This window comes from Anas platyrhynchos, chromosome 3 (genome assembly GCF_047663525.1).
Source record: "Anas platyrhynchos isolate ZD024472 breed Pekin duck chromosome 3, IASCAAS_PekinDuck_T2T, whole genome shotgun sequence".
Classification (NCBI taxonomy): Eukaryota; Metazoa; Chordata; class Aves; order Anseriformes; family Anatidae; genus Anas; species Anas platyrhynchos.
This window is the reverse complement of record NC_092589.1, coordinates 30,885,951-30,910,989: the sequence shown is the minus strand read 5'-3', so window position 1 is coordinate 30,910,989 and position 25,039 is coordinate 30,885,951. Positions and strand designations below refer to the sequence as shown.

Below are 25,039 nucleotides of genomic sequence, written 5' to 3'. Positions count from 1 at the left end.
AATACAATGAAATTCGGTAGGTTAACCATATTGACCTGCTTTGCCTCTGGTACGGCTCTTTTGTCTCCAGCAAACTGCTCTAGCAATGCACAGACTTTATTTACAACTACTCATTAAATTAGGCTCCGAGCTAAACACCATGCAGATCCCTTAATTTGCACCTTTGCACACTGATGTTGGTTAGAGATACAACAACTGAAGTGGTGTAGGTGCTCTTCTGTATTCCATAACATACCTGTCCCTCCAGCAACAGCCTATTCCTGCATTCAACAGTACAAGTGTTAATGGGCCAGAAAATACTTATACAAATTGTACTCTGTACATCCATCCCAGGTACACATAGTTTTAAAAGACAACCTGCTGATAAGGCCAATATATATATATGTATTACAAATCTGACTTCGGGCTTGTAAGAAAAGCAAGTCTATGATGGGAACGCAGGAGATAACAGAGCTTGCTGAATACAATCATGTTAATTGTGAGCCCCTCTTCCAAGGACCTGGGAGAGGGGAATTCTGAGACCCCTTCCTGGCATCCGCAGAGGTACCCCCATGCCTCCAATCAGGCATGCACCCCCAGTATGAAAGAGGGTGAAGGATGATGAAAAACACAGTTCTGTCTCTGTGAGATGGATACTAGGTGGTCAGTGGAGTACTGCAGCAGATTAATGACATTATTGGTACTATGAAAGCAGCAACGAATGTAGAGTTTATCATTTTTACAATCCCAAGTGAGAAGAATGTGACTTTCTGCAGCCTGGCCTGTCTTTAATTTGTTCTCGATAGTCCCTGTTGGCATTGTCAGTGAAGCAGCAGTGGCAATATGAAAACTGGGGCCAGCTCTACCTACCAGGAGTCTGCCGGAGCCGCTGTAGTGGGGCTGTAGGGTGGAGAGAGCATGGCTTTCTCCTCAGGTGTGTCACAGCAGGGTCTGTAAATGCCGCCGTGCGGGGGAGCACTCCTTGATCAGCAGGGGTTGGAGACAGCCATCTCTGAACAGTCATTTAATCCACATGCTATCTAAAAAATGCCATGCAAACAGAATCTGATCTATTGCTTTAAAACAACTGCTGTAAGGCGTAAAGATTTCACCAGCAGAGCAGACGTTTAGTGCACAAGGTTTTACCTTATGGTCTATACTCAGTTCGCAGTATAACAAAAGGAAAGTGAACTTGCTGGTCTCAGCTCGGTGCACATGAGTGCTGGACAAACAGCAAGTTATTCCAATAAAGAAAGGAGAAGAATGTTCCTCTGTTGCCCTTTTTATTATCCTTGTTATGAATTTTTGTTGCCGAAAGCTAAGTTACAAAGTTAAATTTTAGCAGTGATGAATGCATTGTTTCGTCTCTTGCTTCTTGAGATACATTCATTAGCTGATTCATAGATCTGGTGCCCTGCCAGCTGTACGAAAGGCCAGGCAAGCTCTGTATGTGCGTCTGAGAACGCTCCTGCCTTTTTCCCCATCACTGTTTACCTGCCGTTTCTGATGGTGTACCTCACAGACCTCACTGACTGCAGAAACGTGAATCATATTTGAACAGCAGGAATCAGAATTTGGCTTCCAACAAAGGACAGTGCAACACACACGAGCTGTGGTTAGAAAAGCATGCTGTAGTCTTCCAGTGCTACTTACTTTCAGGTTGTTCTTATTATTTTTGAAGCTATTGCCAGAAGTTAGGAAAGCAGATTATTTCTTAATTAAATGAGAACTGAGAGTGAGTTTGACTGTAAGTTTCTAAAACCAGGGCCTTCACCAACTGTGGCTACTCCGTAAAGGAGATACTACAAAGTCTTTGCCCCAGATAGTTTCTTATTGATGTCAGTGAGAACATGTTGTGTATCTAAAAAATAAGAACTGTTTGTACAATAAATGTCCGTGGAGAGGGCCGTACATGTATTTTTGCCTCTGAAGGGTTCTCCAGTTACTGCTTACCCTCTTGACAAAGTTTCTTTAAAATTCATTCTGTTTACTGACATTTCCATGGCTACTGATCTCTTGAAGCTGTCACCTTTGCCCATGCAGACGCTGTTTGCCTGGGTGTCTCAGACTGTGAATGCAGGTGTCGGTTCTGCCTATTTCGTAGGGACGTTATTCAGCAAGTCATTGCCACTTAATTGGACCTTACTTCCCATCTTGATTTGTGTTTGAAGAATTTGTTCTCCGAATTTAAATGTATGTTCCTGAAATCATCTTTTTGTAAGCTGAGTATGATAGACATTAGCTGCTTTGGGTGTGATCTTTGCATGTAAAAGGCATACAGGTTCAACACCTCTACTTACAGACTTTTTTTTTTTTTCTAACTTCTGTCTCTGTCCCAAATGTCTCGTGTTTATCATTCACTGTTTCCCTGTTGTGACTGGATCACTGCAAAGCCTTTGTTTCCTTAGTGAGAACAGGTAGGGAGCGAGCAATGGTGCTCAACTTCTGCGTTGAAAATGTGAACATGTGGAAATGGAAGCACGTCCTTTCTCTTCATTTCACAGGTGTATGCTCCCAGCTGGTGTTGCCTCCTATGGGAACAACGGTTTCTGGCTCTCAAGGGCTTGGCAGTATGGCTTACAAAGTGACCACCTTCTTCCACAAACAGGGACTAACGTCTGTGGGTATAGGCCATTCTCAGAATATTTAAGAGGCACATCCCACAACACAGATGCTACAGAGAGACCTTATGGGGTTTGTGGGAATCCCTTGTTAAAATTCTGCCATCTCCGCTAAAAGAAGCATTGTCATTATTCTCCTCTACATGCCAGAGCTCATCCCCTCAGTGTGTATTGCTAAGTCATCTCTGCCAGAACGTGCCTCTGGCAATTAGAAAAGTCCATATAAATAAATATTCCTATTGGTCTTTTATACCTCTGTGATGTCTGCTACTGTCCCCAGTATTCATTTACCTGTTTTAAAGAGTAAGTTCTTGGGAAAGATCCCCTACTCCGACTAATCCCCTGTGTTATGCAGGAGGGATGGTACATTTCTGAAGAGGAAAGCAGAGATATCACCAGCAAATGCAACTCATGTTATACTACTTTGCCAGAAGGCATTGTATCCCTTCTTGTTTGGGAAGATGGAGAAAAAAGTTTCAGCCCTTTATATGAGAAAATCCAAAGGACACATTTTCACATGCCTCCTTTCTTCATGGTCACTCTGTTTGACCCCATTGGGTCACAAGATTTCAGTGAGAACACCTTCATGGAAGCCCAAGAGCATGCTGCCAGTAGGAAAGGAAGAACCTCTTTCTTCACCTTGGTGTAAAACCAAAGTGCTTTCAACAGTTCCCTGTGCCTCTGTTTCCAGTGCAGATTTACAGATGCTTTCAGTGTACATACTTGGTGTGACATCAGAAAGAAACCTGTCTTGGCAAAGGAGCAACAGAGGAAACTCATAACTTGTTTATGGAAATTGTAAATTACTGTAATTACATGAAATGATATAACTACAAAAAGACTATGTAACTGGTTTTATTGTCGCCCCACCCTCCCTTGCATCTTATATGTTCTTAGATTAGATAACATTTGTTGTTAGAGCATACACCACAATGAAACTGTTCCCAATTTGAACTTCATAGGGCTCCTGTAATAGGAAAGATGAAGACCAGCAGCACTGCACTGTGCCGCCAGATAATGAAGCACCAGAGGAAGCTCTCAAGGAGAGCAAACTACATTCAAACAACTACACGTTTGACTCAAACCAACCTCTGTAAACTGAATGGAAACTTGAACAGCTAGACATGTCATGTAACACGTGTCCTGAAAAATCTACAAACTGCCTCCGGTGGAGCAATGGAACAAGGACCGTCTAGTTGCAGTGCTCTGCCTCCCACTCCTCGTCACACAACTTTGTCAGGTAGTTCAGCCCGGATGATATCAACAGTTGATAGCCAAACATTGCATTTAGCTTAACAAATGGTCCCTGAAACTTTGATGAAGCCCTGAGACAGGTTCTCAGTTTTCCACCAAATTTGAGCTGAATTCAGATGTGTTTGGGGGAGCTCTGAAGAATGGCATTGTTTCTCAATGCAACACCTTGACATCGTTTGAAAACTGGCTACTGGTGGTTTTGTTTATTTTTTTTTCAATTTTGCCTCTCCAATACTGAGTGCAGCTTCTCTATGCAAACAGAAACATCAGCAAAGATACCCTTAAAGATGAACTATTGAGTTTGATTTCATGGTCTTACTAAAAATTAAGCTAAATTTCAGCCTTTGCTACTAATTTCCAGCTGGACTCTACCACATCCTTAGTATTCCATCACTGTAGAACTTAAACTTTGTATTGCATAAAATTTGGACAACTTGCCAACGTGGAAGACCTCAGATAGCTTCAAATTCTGCACACTGGCTCCAAAAATCACGCCTCTGAAAGCCTGAGAACTCCACTCAGGTTATTTCAATCACAAGGTTGGTCTCTAGAGGAGGCCATAGCTGCATACCTTAACGTAAAGTCTAGGACCCATTCCATCCAAGGATGCTACCACCTTGTCAGGAAAGAGACTGCTGGACATATTGGCAGGACATATTCAAAGGTTTTCATGTAGAAGAAAGCATCTCATTTCACACTGTTTCCTTTTATGCTCTCATTTGGGCAGGTATTTAGAAGAGGAAGGCCTGTTCTAAAAGAACTTCTGAAAGGACTAATTAGAGTCCAGGATAAAAGGAATTTTTAATCTGTGAAATCACAGAAGCAACATGTATGTGTTTTTATGGCTGCAGTGTTTCCAGGGTAATGGCAGGAAGACATAATTTTAAGCCTTCATGCAGTATCATCCCTAGATTTGACTTTTTGTAGTCTGAACAATACGGAAAAGTTCTGTCTGCTGACTCTTGTTGAATCTTGCTTGCATTAATATAGAGAAGAATTAACTACCCGCTCCCATGGTTTTATGTTTCTGGTCATTTCAGCGACACAACTTGCGTGCTGGTTGTACATCTGTTAGATCTTCCACAGATGAGGCTTCTTTTATAGAGACTAAAAGGTTTTTACAGGGCCTTGTGAGCCAGTACATCACTATTTCTGAAGCCCTTCTGCAGACAGAACGCCCTTTGAAGTCAATGGGAGTTCTGTCTGAATAAGGACTTCAGGATTCGGGCCTCGGGATATAAATGCTGTGATCAATCTTTTGAGCATAATGAATAACATTTTCTTGGCTTTCAGAACTATATTAAGCCAGATAGTAGCCCCAGGGATTCAAAATGGGTTAAGCAGGAGAATCTGCTTTGTTTCAGCCTACAATATCAGCTTTTAAACCAGCCCAGTCCCTGTGCCATGTACTGACGTGCCCTAAAAACCCCTCCAACAGCAAGGCCAAATGTTTCAATAGTTTCTTTTACAGTCAAACCTATCATGGTGTGAGGCACTATGAAACAGTGGAGTTCAATGAAAACAAACATACTTGCTGTAGATTGACCTGTTTCAAAGTTGTGACCTGAGTGCACAGTCTGAAACAAAAGACCTGAAGGCTGAGAACTTTGTGATATGAGAGGGAGGTTTGTAGACGCTGATTTTCATCAGAACGTCACAGTACCAGACACTGTGCAACCATCAGAGTTAGTGATACAAAACGTTGACAGTCCAGGTAGATAAGATAGATTCCCCGTCTCCTACTCCTTGCAATTATTCTGACTTCACAGATGGAAAGTTCAGCTGGAGAAAGGTTACATGACTTACCTGATGCCACTCTAAAGTCTTAGAATGAAAGCTGTCTGCCAACCTGCTGCCCTACTGTCAGGACTATGCTTCCCCCTCTTGCACAGTGATAACAGGATATTACAGGACTTAAAAAATCATAGCTTTCCATTCCAGTTACAGACTTGGCAGGACCCCAGCCACCCTTCCCCTTAAACCAAAGCCCCAGGTCCTTCCCCTTACTGGTGACAAGTTTTGCCAGTGCTGATTTCAGTGGCAGCAAGTCTAGACCCAGTGATAAATGACACCTGATGTGGGCAGCTGATACTGTTTTAAGTAATTGCTGTCAGAACAAGCAGTAGGGCATCAACAGTGTGGGGTCAGAGTTAAAGTCTTGCTTTTTCAACCCTCACAGGTTGTCACACAAATGGATTAATGAAATAAGGTAAAGGAGAGCCAAGAGAAAAGATAGACCAAAACAAGAGAAAGAAGGAAAAACATCACAAGTTCTTTTCTGTCCTGAGAAAGGTCCTGAACAGTCTTCAGGCTCCTTTGCTTTTCTTCACAGAGCTGTGATACAGGTAGATTGAATGAGCCAGCAGTGGATTTCAGTTGAAGATGTAGGCAAAATAAATTCCTGCTTCATAGGATGGAGGAGCAGGCAACAGATGGGGAGGCTCCCTGGTCTTAGAACACTGTGATTAATGGAAACTGTCCTGGTGGTGGCATCAACATTTTGTTGTGTAGGAACAGAAATTATAGGAGGCGTTAGCTGGGCCTTTTTGTGAGGGAGAAGTTGTAGTGATCTTCCTGTAGTCTATCTTGTGAGGGACAAGCCATAAAGTTTTCCTTAGTGGTAGGCTAGGAAAGAGAAATTATAGAGTTCTCCAAGATGTGTACTCCGTTCACTAGATGTCATCACATCTTGTAGTCCTTGAGCTATTGATCCCTTCTTTCCTTCATCTTCAGATGTTTAAAAAGATGTAAATGACAATGAACTTATAAAGAAGAACTTCCAATGGGCGTGTTACCTGGAAGTGGATCTCCCCAGGATAAATATAAAGTGACAGGAGAAGCCTTCACTGAAGGAAAGATTTATCTTTTTGGGAAGACTGTCAGCACAAGGCTGTGTGTCGTTTGAGAAACAATGGTTTTGAAGACTTACCAGTTATTGCTAGAAGACCATCCCAGCAAAAGATGCAAATACTGTGTCAGCTAAATCCAGAGAATGTTGGAAGGTTGTGCAACACCAGTTGAATATCCCCCAGATCAACCCATGTCTCCAGCCAGCAGAGACCATGTTCTCACACCTTCTCCTTATGCTCATATTTAGTCTGAAGAATCTGACCAGCTCCACAGATTATAGGATCATTCTATGACCCAGGTTGGAAGGGACCTCAGGAGGTCTCTAGTCCAACCCCTTTTCAAAACAGGGTGACTGCGATCAGATCAGGGTGCTCTGGGTTTTATTCATTTAGGTCCTGAAACTATCCATGGACAAACACCCCATGAATTCCCTGTGCAGTCTGCTTCACTGCCTGGCTGTCCTCAGGGTGAAGAAACTTTTCCTTGTATCCCAATTTGTCCCCTCTCCTCTCACCATACATCACTAAAGGTCCTGGCTCTGCCCTCTTCATACCCTCCCTGTAGGTACTGGGGGCTGCTGTTTATGCTGTTTAACACCTGCAAAGCTTTTCCTTCTCCAGCTATTGAGAGCAGCATTTGCCCTTTCTGATTTCTGTAAGGCCCCCCTCAGCCCATTCCTCCAGCCTGTCTGGGTCTCTCTGTATGGCAGCCCTGCCCATAAGTGAATCAGTGAAACTGCTGGGAGATAGGACTTCTCCGTAAGTTACCCACATTAATAATGCCTGTCTTTGCCACACTTTCTGTCTTTCAGAGGTGGCTGCTGCAATGATCAGGCTGAGGAAGAAAGCAGGAATGCAGTGCTTCCCCCTGGGATGATGGATAATGTCAGCCCCTTGGGCAGTGGGGACAAGACATTTTGTGACAAAGTTGTGAAAAGCTCTGGATGGGAGGCAGAGCCACTGGCTCCACGATCTGGCTGTGCAGGCTTGCAGATCTTTTAATTCAAGAATCAGTAGATATCTCCAAAATAACCTGTTGTTTGTCCTTTCTCCAGTCTTAGAAAACACGCCTCATCTTCCATGAAAACCTGTTGCTGCACCTCCCAGCCCCTAACCAGTCCTGCCTGGCCCCTTTCAGAGACCTTCAATCGTCTTTGAATGTGGTGCCTGCCCCTGACAGTCCATGCCCTTCTTATGCAGTGCCAGACACACCTAGCACAGTTTAGGCATGCCTGTCATGAGATAAAATTTGCAGGGAGCTGCAAGGCAACAAGAAGACCTGCACTAGTAAAGTTCAAGGGGGTTTCTTAACAGAGCAGTAACCTGGAGAACATTTTGTCGGCTCTTACCTCTGTGAAAAGATGTGTGAAGGAAGCACAGGGGAACAGCCCAGCTCCTTTCCTCAAGTCCCAGGTCTGATGCTGGCCCTTCAGCATCTTGGTGGAGGAAGTCCTGCACCTTCTGTTTCTGACCACAGTCAGGGGAGAGTCTCCAGGAACTGCAAATACCATCCTGGTATGCATTGCAATGGAAAATGTTGAAGCCAATAAAGAAACGTGAATATATATGGGACTGCCACTAGCAGGCAGAAAAGTGTTTTGGAAAAGCAGCTCTAAATGTGATGAGGGAAACATAAGAAGCAATACATTGCCTGCAACATGAGCAGCTAGGCTCCCACATGCAGGTTCAGCAGCTGAAGGAGCTTCTCCACATTATCAACAAGACCAAGGAGAAGGCCTCCCTATATACCAGATGTGGCCTGACACAGCTGAACCTACTTCATGTTTTAAACAAGTAAAGTCTTGTCCAGCCTGCAATGCCATGATGTAAACAGCCTGCTGATTCAGTTGTATTTGTAGATGGCTTCCAATGTTTGCTTCTTTGATTTCTTTTCTTTTTTTTTTTTCCTTTTTTTTTTTTTTATGTCTGCATAATGAGTTCCCTTCCCTCTCCCTCCTTCAACTAGGTCAAAAAGCCTCTGACTTCTCCAGCTTCTTCAAAGCCTTGGCTCTGCCTCCTTGTGTGGATCCAGTCCAGGTGCTGGGCCGGTTTCTCCCCAGAGGCTTCCCAGTGCAATCCGCTCCTGTATCTTGGTTCCTGATCTTGAGGGAAGAGGCAAAACAGCCAGCAGGGAGAGGCATGCAGCAAGAGACAGCTCCAAACCGCTCAGCAGCGTAGTCGAAGTTCAATTTGTCCATCTCAAGGACAAGAACGAAGTAATGCTTTTGTCCTTTCAAATTTAAAGGCAAGAAGTTTATTTGGTGATAGCAAAATGGTTCACTAAGCCTCCTCAACAACCCTGGGCACAACAGGGGCTGGCAACTCATGGGAGGGAGACAAGTGCAATGCAAGAGTCGAGCACAGCGCTGCCTGGCTGCTTCCTGGGGAGCCCACGGGGCAGCTCCTTCACAGGCTGGTCAGATCACTTCCATGTGATCCTAGCCAGCAGGGAGCACTCTGATTTTAGGATCTTACAGATTCTGAGATTGTTTTTTTGCCCCTTCTTTCACCTGCAGCTTGGAAACCCTCTAGGCAGCTGAATGTGGTTGCTTGTGCCCAAAGTCGAGACTGCAACGTGCCTTTATCTGTTGTATTTGCACGTTATCTTTCCCCGAGAGATGTATAAAAAGCTGGTGCTAGAGCAGTTGCTGTGTGATAAATTCAGACACAATACCACTTTTCACTTGCACAAATTCCCTTTCATGTGAGGACTGCAGGATAAAAATTACATGTATCATCAGAGGACGTATGTTAAGATCCTATCTGTACTATGAAATGTAACTGTGTTGTACATGGGCATCCTGATTTGATGCAGCAGTAGCTGAGGTGGCCCCTGGGGTAGCACCACCAGACACAAATTGTGCTCTCTGGAGCACTGTGAGCTACGAAATGATTTCCTGCAATGAGCATCTTCCTGCTGACAAAGATGAGGCTGACAGGGGCTCCCAGACTGCAGAATATGAATGAAACTTGTATGCACACCAGCTGCGTTTGAGATCCAGTACAACACATTGTATATCAAACAGAAGGATTCACCTAGGGAAAATAATTACAGCTTCCAAAGAGAAACTAAAGAAGACTCATAAAAAATATATTTTCTTAATGGGTCTTTGTTGCTCTTGCTTTAATCTTCAAAAATCTGCATCTTCACACATTATAGCCCTAATGATTACCTTTGGTTTTCATTCTTACTGACAAAGAAATGAAATACACAGTAAATGTGTTAACAACAGTGCGTTGCTGAGTCTTAGGACAAGTGCCACAGTAGTTCCCACATGGAAACCCATTTAAGAAGCAGGTAAATGTTTATCTGCATTAACTCTTCGCTGCCCTACTGCTTAAGAAAATGTCAGTGAAAGACAACTTGGGATAGAGACAAAAAGAGAATTTTAAAAAAGGTCTCCTTCAAACTGTTTCCATCACAACATTTAGATTGCACTAACCTCTTCTTTGTGAAGCACAGCAGCTCTCTTGTGTCTGAGAACAGCTCCTCTGAGTTTCCAGCTTAAGTGAAACAACTGGGTAGAGCAAAAGGCATCACATGAGGACTGCTGTGCCCTTAAAGTACACAAACAGTCGAGAAAATGATTAAGAGCACTGAGGTCTGCAGCAGTCTTTTATCAAGGGTACTGGAGACAAGTATTCTACACTAACATCTTTCAAAAGACACTGCTTCATACATTCATGAAAATCAAATTCCAGTTCTATGTTCCTAAATTTTGAACAATTTAAGCTCCCGACTTTCAAACTGGTTATGAAAGGGGAACTGTTTATTGAACAGAAATGTTCTAAGGATTTTTTCGTTTGTAAATTTGACTCCAACATTGGTCTGGGTGTTATCTGCATGTTCAAAATGGAAGCAAAACACTACGTGCCAATGGATGAGTGACATAAAATGGAACTAACTGGTTTAATTGCGTATAGTGAACAAAACACAAATATTTGGCAAAATTTGGAAACTATAGAAAGTTTATTTGATCTGTAGTATTATTTCAAAAGCAGTAATCTACCCAGTGCCTCATTAGTTAAACACATACAAGGCCTACATTTAAATATAAAAGTTTTATCTTGATTTCATAATTTCAGTCATCCTAAAGTACTCACTTACCTACTTGTTACTCACTTTCCCAGATCTCACTTTTCCATTATTTTTTTCAGAAGCAATTGTAAGGACATTTCTTGACTCCATTAACATTATTTTTCCTGTTATTTTTCAAACCAAATTCCATGATTTCTTTTCCAGACCTTACACAATATTTCTGTCAAGAGCTCTTTTTCGAGGTGTGAATATATTTCAGTACGTATACAGAACCAAGGAAATACAGCTCCACAGATTTTATTTTAATTACAAGCACAAGGTCACAAGCTGAGATTTGCTATACTTCAACTTTCAACCAACTGCCAAGCTACACTGCTGTTACCAAACGGCATCTCAAACTTTACTGGGGAAGATCTTCAGGTTCATCTACTATCATCATTGAAATGTAATCTCTGTAGTGAACAGTATTTGTTTCTGGATCTAGAGCACTGGAGAGCATCTCCTCTATTTCTTCCTCAGTAAAGGGTTCACCTGAAAGAGAAGAGACATTAACCCTTTGTCTTGATAAATATTCTTTTCAGGGCTGGCAACTTACCCTGCTTTTCCCTTGCAAGGCTCTCCTTTCTGTCCTCATGAAGAGGATAACAGGATCCAGTTCCTTTACTTTTGCACATATAAAAGCCCTGCATGCCAAGCCAGCTGGTTTCAGGGAAAGGAGACAGAGCACCTGGATCTTCTGATCTCCATTTAGTTCACAGGCTCCAAAACAGCCTGTTTGTCACTGCCACAGGGATTTCAAAGCAAGGCTTTTTGTCAGAGTTAATTCTTCCAATGTCTACTTTAGAACTATTAGTTCTCACTTTTGGCTCTCCTTTCACTCGTATTTACACCATGAAAGGCCCTTGTTTTCTGCTCTTTTAAGAGCTTCAAAGCTGTTGATGGCCTACTGCATCCCTCTTTGAGAACAAGGTCCCCATCTGAGAATAGGTCTTGGAAAGTCTTGCACAAAGCATGTTTGTCATTTTGTACTTGAGGCAGGCAAGCATGACTCAGCCATGCAAGAAAAGCAGGCTCTTCAAGGGATATTGAGGATTACATGATATACAACTTAAATCTGGTCTTTGAATCTCTTTGTTTGCGTAGGGCACTAGAATTAAGATCAAGATAATGTAGGAATGAATGAGCACTGCAACTCCCTGAAACATTTTGAAATCTAAACTAAAGTTTTACAGGGGGACAGAAAAGGAGTCACATCCTTACGAAGCACAGAGACATGCACAGAATTATAAAATATTCACACAAGACTGGATTATGACTCAATAAAAAGTTTTATTTTATAATATCTGCAAAAAGGCAGATAAGTGTCCTTTCCCTGCATTATTCACTAGTGAAATGTTCTAGTCTGCAGCCACTCACCGAGGCAGCAGGATTGTTTGAAGACTGTATCTACTCCTACAAGTTTTGGCATGCAGAATCAGGACATCAAGGTGCCATATACACATGTAATGTTTATTTACTTAAATACTGATATTACAAAAGTCACGTTACCTTCTTCAGTCATATGTTTTACCAGCTCGTCTTTAGTAAGATATCCACATTTATTCTCATCTAAAGCCTTTAAAAGAAAAAGAATAAACTGTTGTGGTTTTAGGCACAGTGAATCAAGAATCGGCAACTTCTTTGCAGCAATTAGGTACTTGAATATTTAGTTACACACCTCAAATGCATGTAGAAGAACATCTTCTGGAATAGGCCGGTAGCTGAAACCATTAAGTCAGAAAAGTTAAGAGTCGTTGTTTGCAAGGCTGCTGTACTATTCTGAAATAACAAAATATGAGTACTAGAAGAAAGGGAAAACCTACTTTCTACAGTTTGTCTGTCACACTTTTAATTCCAGCTTGACTTTTTGGAACTGTGCATACCTTTACCCCTAGTGTCTTCCATACTATTCCTCTTTCATTCTCCTTGTGCTAAGCAGCCAAATGAATGGCTTGTGCATGTCCAGGCTGGCTGAGAGGGTTAGTAGGAATCAATAATAGCTGAATCACTCCACGTAGCACATGCACTGAACTGAGAATTGCCAAACCAAGAAAACAAAGTTTTGTCCAGGTAGGCCGGTAGCTAGGCAACAGATCACCTAGTGGGACTTTGACAGTCTAATGAGCTGATGATGAGCAAAGGAGGCTGGTAGCTATAAAAAAAAGGCCTGTCACTAACAATTTCAAAGGGAAAGCAGCACTGCGTGCGTGTGTGCATGTATATGTGTGCCTGATTTCACAGCTGGAAAGGAAACCCTCTACAGCAGTGGAGACCTTCCACATCCTAGCAGTCTCTCACCATATCCCAAAAATACTGAAGAGATGTTAAAGCCAGGGAGGTTCTAAATGCTTGGCTGTTTCGCCCAGACCCGCCTCACTCTTATTATCTAAAAATCAAATGTGCTAAGCAGAGACCTTGTTCTTTTTGATCCACATCTCATGTGCCCTTGGATAAGTGAACTATAGACACAGCCCCAAAAGATAAACGTGGGTCTTGACAAGTCTGCACTAGCCTGGGAAAAGTGTGTTTTTGTGCGTGTGTGTTTGTGTGGAAGGGGGGTGGAGGAGGAGGAGAGAGCCCGGAGCAGCAAGGCATCACTTTGTGAAGGGGCAAACACCAGCATGGAGCCAGAAACGTGCCATGAAGGCCAGAGAAAGCAAAGGTGCAGAAGCCTGGGAAGGCAACGTGCCTGCACTACCACACTGGGACCCAATGTTCCTGGTTGCCTGTCCAGGCATAGGCACAAAGACTCTTAGATATAGCTCCATGGGTGGCCACTGCCACTGGATGCTGCCAGACAGTTTTGGGAAACCCCATATCTATTTCATGCATAGAACACCAAAGGAGCTCTGTGGGCAGAACAGCTTCCCAGTATTGGACCAGACTGAGTCTCCCCAAACCCTGGGTTACTATCTTGAAAAAGAAATGTACATTTGCTAGAGGTAATATTACTTTTAGTGCAAACATATCAAAACAGCACAAGTTCCTGTGTACACGGAAAGATTTCTATGTACCTTTGAATAACGAACAGCATTCTTGTTCCAGACTTTTAGATCAACCAATATTTTATTGGTTTTCATCAGTCTTTAGTCATCAGTGCTGGTTGTGTATATTCAACTGTATCTGACAGTCACATTGAGACATGAACATGTAGCTGATTTATACAACTTATTAAAAATGCACTGTAACAGACCGTGCTTCTCAGCAACCCCAACCCGTACATTCAGAGAAAGTAACGGTTATGACCTTAATTTGCATATAAAATATTTTCAGAGTTGCACAAAGCACGTTAAATAGCAAGTTAATTCTGATTCACATACGAAATACAGAAACTACACAGTATCACAATTCATGATTATAAGTTGGTATTATTTGTACCAAAGGTACAACATAATTTTATGTAAACTAAGTCATTTTAAATAAAATCTCACTATCACACTAATGTAGACTGAGTTTAAATTAAAAAAAAAAAAAGTCTGTACTCCTTCCAGCTACATAAAATTGCTGTAGATATATTCACTGAGAATCAACCCTGTCAGTCCGAAATAAACTACAGACACAGAAAATCTACTTTCCACTACCTTCTGTCGAGAAGTACTTTTGTCATCACTGGAAGAAATTTTTCCAGATGAATGTATCCGGTTGGTTCTTCTTCTTCTTCCACCTAAAAATAAAATTTAAGCATGGTAGGCTATATGACTCATTAGCAAACTAATAGGAAAACCAGAAAATTGGGGTGAGTCCTGCATTAAAATTACAGATTTGGTCTTTGAGTATTTATGTCAGGTTTTTAATATCAGCATAACATCTGGGTGAAATGCCTGTGATCAAATAGAAAGAAATTAGAGGAAGAAATAATATCCCAGGCAAAACAGGCCTGCTCTTACATAAACTTTCAGCAACTCAATATTGCCCTCTTGTGCTTAGAAACCATTCATGCAAAAGAACTGGATGCCTACTAACCGATCTTCTCTTCCACAGGAACTCCGTAGAGGTTTACACATTTGGACTGCATTCATACAAGTGAAGCCTAGTGTGACCTGGAACATCCCCAAGCCGTGCAATGTGACCGTCCATCACAGCAAATTGTCAGCATGTCCCCCGGCATGATTTCGGCCCGCGCCACCAAACCCTCTCCCCAGCAGTTAGCTCCTGGGCCCAGTTTGGGCACTGGGACAGTGGGCCCTTCTCTCCAGTGGGCAGTTTGGTGCAGCCGCTCCGCGTGGAACATCCGCCAGCACAGACAAGGGCTGCTCTGTGCCAGCTGGCTTCAGTACCCAAGGACGTTTCTGGGCACATTTAATGTGCTAATTTGGACATAGCCCCAGTTTAGTACACCTCAAGGATGGAATTTGTTGCCTCCACATGTTTCATAGCCAGAGAGAGTCGCCAAGGGAAGGACCAGAGAGGCAGACAGACTGACTCAGGGCAGGCTGAAGCAGTCATAAGGCAGCCCATAAAATACTACATGAAGAAAAGCTTCCCTTTGCCTCCCAAATAAATTAACAGATTAGTCCCAAAACATCATGGACTTCTGGCAGCATTCTCATGGCATTCCTATACTCCATAGGAGAATAACAACATGGTAAAAACTGCTACCCATAACTCAAGTGCATCTCTTTCCTGAAAATTTAAAGTTTTACTCCCCAAAGGAGTCATCTCATTGAAACTAGCCCATTCCTGTCTGTGTTGAAACTGGATGCCTGCCTTGCAGTCTCACATGGCAGAAGTGACGCCCTGCTAGGCCTTCACAAACATGGCTCAGATTGAAAGGAGACTCAAACAGACACTGATTTGAAATCTCCTAACAGAGCCAGGGAAAGACAAAACCAGAAACTTCCTCCTGGGAGCTGGGTCAGAGCAGAGGGTGATGCCTGATGCACCCAGTTGCTTCAACGGAGAGCTGCAACTGCTGCTGCTTGCTCTCTCCCAGTGCTCTTGAAGGATTTTGGTTGCCAGAAGCAGGAAGCCACCAACTCTTGCTGCTTTAGAGCAGAAATTGGCTTGAAAAAGCACTTTGGTGAGCCTACTGGAAGGGATCTCTAGGTAGGCAATGAAGCTGTTGCCTAATTCTTTCTAAATGAAATGGTACCTTTTACTATTACAGAGTAATTTGTTTTACTGCTCAATCTGTTGAAAAGATGTAACAAAATACCTGGCAAAATTTCTTTCCAATGACATAACAGTTGGTCAATACACTGAACTATCCCATGCATCACAAATTTTGAGAGCTATCAGCACACAGAATGGTTTAGGGAACATCTGTGCTTCAACTAGTATTAGTTCACAATTCTACTGACAGAAAAAGAGGTAGGATAGCTATATATCAGAAACAAGTAAATGTATCTTGTATAAAGCAGGACAACAAGAAAAGAGGACCCAAAATGTCTATTAAGATGTTAAGTTATATAAACCATATATAAGAGTCAGAAAACATTTGATCTGCTCTTCCAAACAGTTGAATGTTACCCTAATTTTCATACCAGAAGAACTCATTGGTAACGACCTCTCCAGAACTCAACATAACAAATACCTGTGAAAGTGTCAGCCCTCAGATTTGTCTATCTGTCTCTTTTTTCTTTTTTTTCTTTTTTTCTTTTTTTTTCTTTTTTAAATATGCTATTTGTATTTTGCCTTCAGAAAGCAGTCTGTGAAGAAACATTTCCTTCCTGACAGCAGATCTAGTCCTGGGAGGTGATGAGCAACCTCAGCTCCCTCTGACCTGGAAAGAACCGCTACCGTTTCAGTGTGTCTACAGGCTCAGAAATGTCTTAAACTGTAAAAATTAATCTTATTTCTAACATTAGATAGATATGTGAGTAAACCAAATATATATTAACCTCGCCACCTTTGCGAACATCCACAGCTCCCCTAACAGCTGCATTGTAGTGTTCATTCTGTTTCGTATCTCAGCTCTTGCAGTCATACAGTTATTGTCCAGGTAACACTTGGGAAAGTGAGTCACAAAGAAACAAAACCATCTTCCAGAGCTATTCAGGAGGTCTGTGGTGGAGCAGTGAACTGAATTTGGGATTTCAAACTCCAGGCATTGTAGTAACCCTTGGATCAGCTTTCACCATCTCTAGACCTGTCATTTAATCTTAACTCTCTTAGTAGGCCTAGATATACGATACTTAGTACAGTATTTAGCATAAGGCAACATAGGAAACAGTATATGATAATTTTAGAGATTAAATATTTATATAAATAGCGATTTGGCAGATATGAATAATTTGGAGGCAACATATGGTAGTTAGCTAAAATGAGGCTAATAGAAAGATAGATGACTGAGAGACACAGGTAATGAGAAACAGAAATGAACCACAGCTTACAAAGGGCAGAAATAATGGAGAAATAGCATGATTACAAACTGGCCTACAGAGACAATTTTTACTTTATCTAGATTAAGATAAAATGGTATTACCATAGTCAGTGGTAATGGTACCTTATATAAATTAAGATAATTTGATATTAGTGATTAGCATAATACATTGAGGATTCTGCAAGAAGATGTATGCTTCTGGTACTGAACCGATGCCAAGTTTCATTTACAAACACCATGAAACCTTCCTTGAGATTTAACTTCCAGTTCAGCATTCTCTAAGGTTAACCATTACTCTTGAATGCATTCTTTCGTTCTGCATTATTTGCACTTTAATTTCCTACTCTTATAATCAAGAATTGCATAGATGTTATACCACTGCATCTCATAGAATCATAGACTGCTTTGGGTTTGAAGAGACCTTAAATATCACCCAATTCCAACCCCCTGCCATGGGCAGGGACACCTCCCACCAGACCAGGTTGCCCAAAGCCCCATCCAGCCTGGCCTTGAACACTTCCAGAGATGGGGCATCCACAGCTTCTCTGGGCAAACTAATCTCAAGAATTTTCCACCTCATAGCTGCATTGCACCATACTTTGTTACATTACTTATCTCAAATGTTCAGTAATGCTAAAAAATGGGAAAAATAAGTTGCGACAGGGAGGCAGGCCTTAAAATCTCCATGTTCCCCTGGCTGGAAGGTCAAAACATCCTCTTCCTTTTCTTAATTCTGTATCTTGAGTCAGTTACACTGTTCATTTACTGCAAACAAAAAACTCTGTGGGCCACTAAAAATATCTGTATTAAACACAATAATTTATCTTTCCCCTTTGTCCTCTTTGTGAGTGGAAGCTGGGACAATCTGGTACTGAGAGTACAGAACCACAGCAGATTGCAGCATCATGTTAAAAATCTTTTTCCTCTGATCATTCCTTGTACATCATCATCTGAAGCAGTTGTGTCATTTTCACAAGACTTAGCACAAGATTTCTCACACTAAATTGTTATCTACAAGAGACTAGACAAGCCTCTGAGGAGAGACAGGCCTGTAATCACCCAAATTTGTGTTGGAGAGGGGAAAAGAGCAAGAGACACCAATTCCCAGCATCCTGATGAGAAAAAGAAAAGATCCTTCTCTCACCTCTCTAAGGCACACCACTTTGTAAAAACAATGTGAAGTCTTTTTCCCACTTCTTTGTCCAATTTATTAACCATACCCTGTCAAGGCACCATCACACCAGCCTTTCTGATACAAGCATGGGTTGAGGAAATAAAAATGACTGTGTAGGAAAAAACAGTGGAGAAATATGGTTGATGTTCCTTACCCCTGCACATCACGGGGAGAATGGGAGTACCTCTAGCTCCCGAGAGTCTGCATGTCTGAATTCTGACTTACAAGCTTAAGTAATCATGCAAGAGAAGATTACTTAGCTATAACTGAGAGATCTCAAGACTGGGAGAGGCCTCAGGAAGGTCAGAAAATTGAGCAATTTGGCTATAAGATGTAGTGGCAACATGTAGTGAAGAAAAACAGCAAACCTTCCCTCTACATATTTTTGGAATGTAATGTATGTTTTTAACATCTGGACAAGAATCAGTTTTTGTTACTTAGTCATCCAGTGTCTGCCTATGGCATGTCCAGAGCAGTGAGATAGTTAGGATTTGGATATCCTAATCTGGCTGTGGTTTAGGGCAATCTTTCCAATGAGCCAAAAAACATATTATTTCTCCATTTTCTACAAATAGCCCTTCACTTTGGCACAGTGACCTTCTAGGGTAAAAGAGAGTCAAAGACTCCTTGTTTTAATCCATCAGTGTTGTTCCTCATCAGCCTAAGCGTTCACTTCAGGGCAACCTGAGAGACTGCCTGATTCACTTCCAGGACACTTCACGTGTGGGACAAGAGCTTAGCTTTCCCACACAGCAGGGCAGAAGTGCCAAACTTGTGCAAGTTTAAGATAGAAGAGTACAGAAAAGATCTAAAACTTTTACCTTTGCAAGCAGTTCCTGAAGTTCTGCCTCAGTTGGGAAGCAACCCAGTGATCTGACAATTGGACCGATCTCTCTGTAAGAACAAGAGAACATCTGTGTCAGTACATTTGCAATACAAGTGGCTGTGGAGAACACAGCCACTGATTCAGAGCTTGCACGTAGGAGCATGCATGAACAAGCACACACATGCACAAGCATCTGTATGTGGACTTTTAAGATTATGTCTCACTAAGCAATGCCTACTTTTATACACATTAAATATCCTGAAGCTTTTTGGAAGAGTATAATTGTACTTGTGGTTTTCCCAAAAAATTCTGCATTACCTTTGTGTTACAGTGTACTGTGTGCACGTTACTTTTCAACTGGTGTCTTCTAAATATTAGGCTGAAATTCAGTAAAGTCTACCTTTACATAATTAACAAAACACTTTGACATCCGTTGAGATGAAAGGTGACAAATAAAAATATATGTTTAAATTAAGTACTATAAAGATACAAATTCTAACTGCAGTAGAGAACAATTACAAAAGGTCAGGAGTGAGGCAGCCCTGCCGTGCCCCTGCTGTGCTCCAAGAGTCAAACAGACTAACCCACTGGCTTATCATCACACTGTTCCTGCTGCTAAATATATTCATAGCTTGCATTTACTGCTGAACCTGGTGCAGCTGTTCTCTGGTTCTAAACACACTCCAAAAAAAAGTTAAAGCTGAACAACGCTGCAGACTAGAAGCAAAAGTATTGAGAAGATATTTTAAAAGTACTACTGAGACTTACGGTACAACAAAAAAAAACAAACTAGCAGAAGTATCAATATTGCTAGAGATTTTCAGTCCAGTTCTACAGCACAGAAATTCAAGTACATTTCAAAAACTATCCACAGCAATGGTGGCTGCCACGTTTCAAAACTCTGGCTTCCTCACCTTCACCAGTACATTTGGAAAATCAGACTGCTGAACAAAAATGGTAGACAGAAGATCTCTGTAAAATCAAAGTACAACAGTAAGACCTCAAACCTAGCACACCAAACATGTAAAAGTGAGCAGGTCGGTCTTTGGCCTCCTGAGATAGGTCCTGAGGAGCTCCCACTCCGATTGAAGCTGTGAGAATCACTACAATACACAAAAGAGAGGATAAGGCTGGCTGCACAAAATAGTTACAAAGCAACACCCAATCTCACACACAGAGTTGTTGCGGAATTAAGACTTCTGCTCAGATGACTAAGTGAAACCCTGCCCTCTGTGACTGGAAGTTTGGCTTCGATGACCTCAGATATTTAGTCCTATTTTTTATAATTCTTGTCCATGCATCCTATTTCTAGTACGGATACACTGCTCTCACTCCTGTACTCCTTCATTTTTACCAGCTATAAAACTCTTGTAAATATTCTTATCTGCCCCAGAAAAACACCCAGCACCAATCATGCCCCCCAGCTGTCCCACACTACTTCCAATATCCCAGACTGCCAGAGACAGGAAAGTTGCCATCACACTCCTGCCTCAGCCCTCACATCATCAGAACTGCAATGTAAGTAAAGTAACCCAGCCCCTACAGGAGCTTGCATTGCTGGGTGCTGTTTCGCACCAACTGTGCCTGTGTCAGTGTGAGGATATGGTTTGAAGTGCCTCTGGTCCAGAAAGCTACAGGCCACATTGGGTAGTAGCGTGGAGCGTAAGGGACCTGGATAGATAATTATGTTTTCCTCTCAGCCACTTCCTCTGACTTAGTTCAGCAGCTTCAGTTTCTATTGTGTAGTTTTCGGCTGACAAAAATGATGGTTAAAATGAGTTTCTGTTCATACAGGCTTTGTAATGCAGACACATTAAAATTTTGTGTCATGGTTTTCACCCCAGATATAATATTTTCAATTACAAGATTTGCAGAGTCATGGATACCTTTGGCTCAGGGTGTGTTACAAGCAGAATGAAACAAGACTGCCTTCCTCAGGCTTAATTTCTTACTAATTTGTATTTGCATTAGGAGTTATCAGATCCTGGTGTTGGTTTATCAAGCCAGGGTAGTTTTCCATATTCTTCACAGGTATCCAATATTTCAGGAAATAATATTCGTACTTCTAGAGTAGTGGCTAAGAATTGTGCTGTGCTGCCACCTTCTGATACAAGATAGTCAGCCATTAATAATCACTTTATGGTGATACAGCCCTGCAGTATGAATGTAGGAATAATATAGCTATAAATAAATTGTTTTTCATTGTCATCACTGTTGATATAAAAAAAAATAGTTTGAAATAGTGCATTTACTATGTTAAATAGATTTTGAATACATTATACATAAATATATTGAATACATGAATACAATACTAACTGAATGAAAGAAATTAAAAAGTCTATTCGTATCATTTCATTGATGTAACATTTTTCTCAAGCTCTATATCCATTATAGAATGAAGAGTGTAGCAGACTTTACAAGACTCCAGATGCAAATGAAAGACAAATAAACAACAGTTATGGTGTGGTGCAGTGAGGGCTGGGGGCTCCACAGGGTGAACTGGGGTCCCACCACCCCCGCCAGGAGCAGGCAGCCAGGAGGACACCAGGCTGGGTCCGTGGGCATTGGGCATCTCCCTGGAGATGGAGATGAGCCACGAGATTTAACAGAGCAATCTTCACAAAAAGCTCAATAAAGTTTGGAACAGAATTGTGCCAAGTGTAGAGACGTCCTGAAATTCTCCCTATCTACAGTAACTGAATAATCATTTTACTTCCAGAAAGTCACCATAATTTCTTAAATTTAGAAGCAGTAGTAAGCATGCATTGCTAAAACCATCACATAAACAGTTTGCACCTGTCTCTCCTCTGTTTTTGATTTAGTTTTTGTTTTTATATATAGAAAAGAATTCTGGAACATTTGAGGATATTTTCCTATTTGGCTTTATTACACAATATGTGAGGAATGTCTAATGATGACATAATTTCACCAGTTCTCCTCCTTGTAATGTTTATGTTCATTAATTGAATTATAATTAAAAGATCTGGTGAGATTCTTGTACAAATAGTAATTCCAAATATGAAAAATTCCTTTAGTAAGCTTTAAGGAAAACAGCTCATAACAACTTCAGCACCTGCTCCATAAGATATAAATATGTATTTTATATTTTTATAACAAAAGCCATATTGCTACATGTGGTGGATGTTTATGTTAAAATGAAGTAGCATTGTCAAATATTCAAACTTCAAAAATATCAGAATTAAAATTATTTAGGAATTTTAAAAATTGAATTACTTTATCTTTTTATCTTTTATCCAGTTATGCCCTGAGGAGTCTAAGAGTCCATGTTTCTATCTTTCACTGAACTTTTTATTACTTGCTCAGATATATATTTTGTTTGTATTTCCGTAACATTGCACGCTGAAAGTATTGCACATGCAGTTCTCCTTCCTGACTCCCACCTGGTCAGCCCATTCCCCCGGTTCTGGTCATCCCATTTCAAAAATAAAACAACTGAACAAGAAGCACAAAAACAAATGACGAGGAACAGCTTCTTATTAAACAGCTATGGAACAGCTTCGTATTAAAGATGAAATGCATCTGGACTCTTTGGCTTTCAACTACAGTGACAGAGGATGGATGTGACAGAGAGCTATGAAATCATCAGTGGTATACATAAGATTGATAGAGAACAATTATTCACTATCTAACATAAGGTAGAAAGTCAGGAGTCACTCAAATCCACGTGGCAGATGTACAATAAACAAGAAATACTGTGTGTTTGCTCAATTCCTTCTATTCCTTTCTCAAGTAGATCAATGAGGGTACTCAGCCAAATGGACTTCTGGTACAATCAAGGATGATTGTCCTTATCTTCATTATTACATACTGTTACATAATCAACTTATATGCAAGTCTCTTCCAGGCTTCCTAAAAACACCTCCTCCTCTGAACAATATCCGCCCCTTACCGTACCCCAGAGGACAAGGGATGTGTGGGGTGAGCTGCAGCTGGGGTCACCTACAGAGAGCAGGTAACACAGACAGGAAGGGACACTCCTTGATGTGCTGGGACTAATCTGAAAGTGAAGGAATCTATTTGGGACCAGGACACAGTACCAACGAGCTATTGGAACAGAGGTTTCCTACTAATAATTATAGCCTTAGACTTCTTGTCTAGGCTCACTTTCCTCTTGCTTCTTGGCTCCACCAGTCCCAGCCAAGTGAGTCCCTTTCTCAAGCCAGCTTCAGTCTTCAACTACAGAACAATGCAAAACATTTATTAAACAAGCAAAGACATACTTGTAAAATCAGAGCCAAAAAGACTGTTTCAATTACATTTTCTGGTAAAGCAGACACAAGTTTGGAGAGTTATTTATCTCCATAGTAGAGCCTGTAATATTTCTGTGTGAAGATATTTACAAACCTGACATCCACAGTTTTATTGCATTCGTGGTCAAACACCTCAAAAGCTTCTATAATCTTCTTCTCAATTTCAGCTACTGCGCCATCTGCAAAAAGAAACATAGAAAAAGCAAAAGAAAGATTCACTGAGCTGTTACCAATTGATTTATTTCCAATTTGAGTACTGTGACAGCAGAAGCACCAGAATGGATAGCGGGGCAGACAGGAGAGGTACTTTGAAGAAGCAGAAGTTATTCTGAAAAACCCTACTGTAAAGGCAGAGTCTGACATTTATATTAGCAACATGGCCTTGCTATGGCTCTGCAGCTACATCAAGTCTGGTGCTGATGGTGTGTCCCAGCTGCAAGATCACCTGGCTGGCCAGGTGTGGGCCCTGCTAAAAGTGTGCAACAGCTCTTTCTGTAATACGTGTCTGAGCCCTTCCTGGACACCTTGGTGCCAGTGGAATGAGCAAGGAGAGAGAATACGGGCCCAGGCTTGCATTGAGATGGGGTAAGTCACTTTGTTCAGGATTCTGCGTCCAGGAAATGTAAGTGCTCACGTGCCCACTACGTTAGCCATAACATGAAAGGCTGAGAACCAGGAACAACGACAGCAGAGATGTGCACAGTGAATATGTCTCTTAGTTAATAATTTATTGCAACAGTTTGGAAAGGAAGAAGTTCTCAGGGAAGAGGAAGGAGTAATTTGCTGCATTTGCTTGTCATATCTCAAAGAATGGGCAAAGAAGAACCACAAGTTATCACAGTTATACTTCATCTAAATCCAGAAATGGCATTCCTAGTGTAAGAAAAGTATCAGGAAATAAATTCTGAAGAAAAAAAATGTAAAGAGAGGGAGGCTTCCACCTCCAGCAAAAAGAAATATGCCCTCAGGGTGCTTCTCAAGCTCCCTGGCAAGGAGGAGCAAATAAAGAGCAAACCAGTTAGCCCGTTTATTAACATTGTAGTTCGACTCCAGAAGAAAAAATAGACTATAGGAAGCAAAGTGATATAGAGTCAACCTTTTGGTTCCTGTGGCAAAATACAGCCCCAACCTCTAGCCTGCAGACCAGGACCAGAAGGCAGTGTTTTGTGAGCCATTGTAATGGCCTCCACAGAAACACCCCAGGGAACACCTGAGTGACAGCCTGAATATCACACTGCTATTGGTATACTCTGAGTTTGCTTTCTCATTTTCACACTTCTCTTCTGTATTTTCAGCATAATAATACACCATAACTTTTCCGTGTTAGAACAGATTTACTTTCTTCTTTAGGCTCATCTGGTGTTAAAAGTGTTTGTGAGCAGCTCTAACCAACACTAAACCACTGGACATTGTTTCTACAAACATAACAAATTCATACCTAGCTTTCTACAATCCCAACAGTTTGGGAATCCCAGGGTCTGCAGCATGCAGCTATTTATTCCATTTGCTCTCTTGCCCTCATGAAAGAAATATATGTTTTCGGGCAAAGGGTGTATCAGAACTGAACATAACTAAAAGCAACATTGGCTTTGTGATCTCCCCATCTCTATCTTGGTCCATGACCTTTCTCAACTCATTTTCTCCTCCTGTCCTGCTGAGAAGGGG

General features: G+C 41.5%; 1 protein-coding gene and 1 long non-coding RNA gene across 4 annotated transcripts in view; both read right to left on the bottom strand.

The window, feature by feature from the left end:
• Positions 1–279: 279 nt before the first annotated feature.
• On the bottom strand, positions 280–8,439 carry LOC140002125 (uncharacterized). Of its 2 annotated transcripts, XR_011808146.1 has the most exons (3): positions 8,350–8,410; positions 8,053–8,215; positions 280–3,346 (listed from the first exon to the last, which is right to left on the bottom strand). It is a non-coding gene; the product is annotated as an uncharacterized lncRNA (long non-coding RNA). The 2 variants fall into 2 exon arrangements; XR_011808145.1 differs by having other exon boundaries at positions 8,053–8,439.
• A 2,584-nt stretch (positions 8,440–11,023) lies between these two features.
• Positions 11,024–25,039, bottom strand: part of EFCAB2 (EF-hand calcium binding domain 2) — a 31,003-nt gene continuing 16,987 nt past the window's right edge. The window contains exons 2-7 of one of the 2 annotated variants that reach the window (XM_072035645.1): positions 23,469–23,553; positions 19,099–19,171; positions 14,363–14,445; positions 12,460–12,502; positions 12,291–12,378; positions 11,024–11,273 (exon numbers count right to left, since the gene is read on the bottom strand). In XM_072035645.1, coding sequence (XP_071891746.1) covers positions 11,143–11,273; positions 12,291–12,378; positions 12,460–12,502; positions 14,363–14,445; positions 19,099–19,171; positions 23,469–23,553 — 503 coding nt within the window. In that variant the 3' untranslated portion in view covers positions 11,024–11,142. The remainder of the gene's footprint in view (positions 11,274–12,290; positions 12,379–12,459; positions 12,503–14,362; positions 14,446–19,098; positions 19,172–23,468; positions 23,554–25,039) is intronic. The other variant, XM_027453854.3, reaches the window with a different exon arrangement.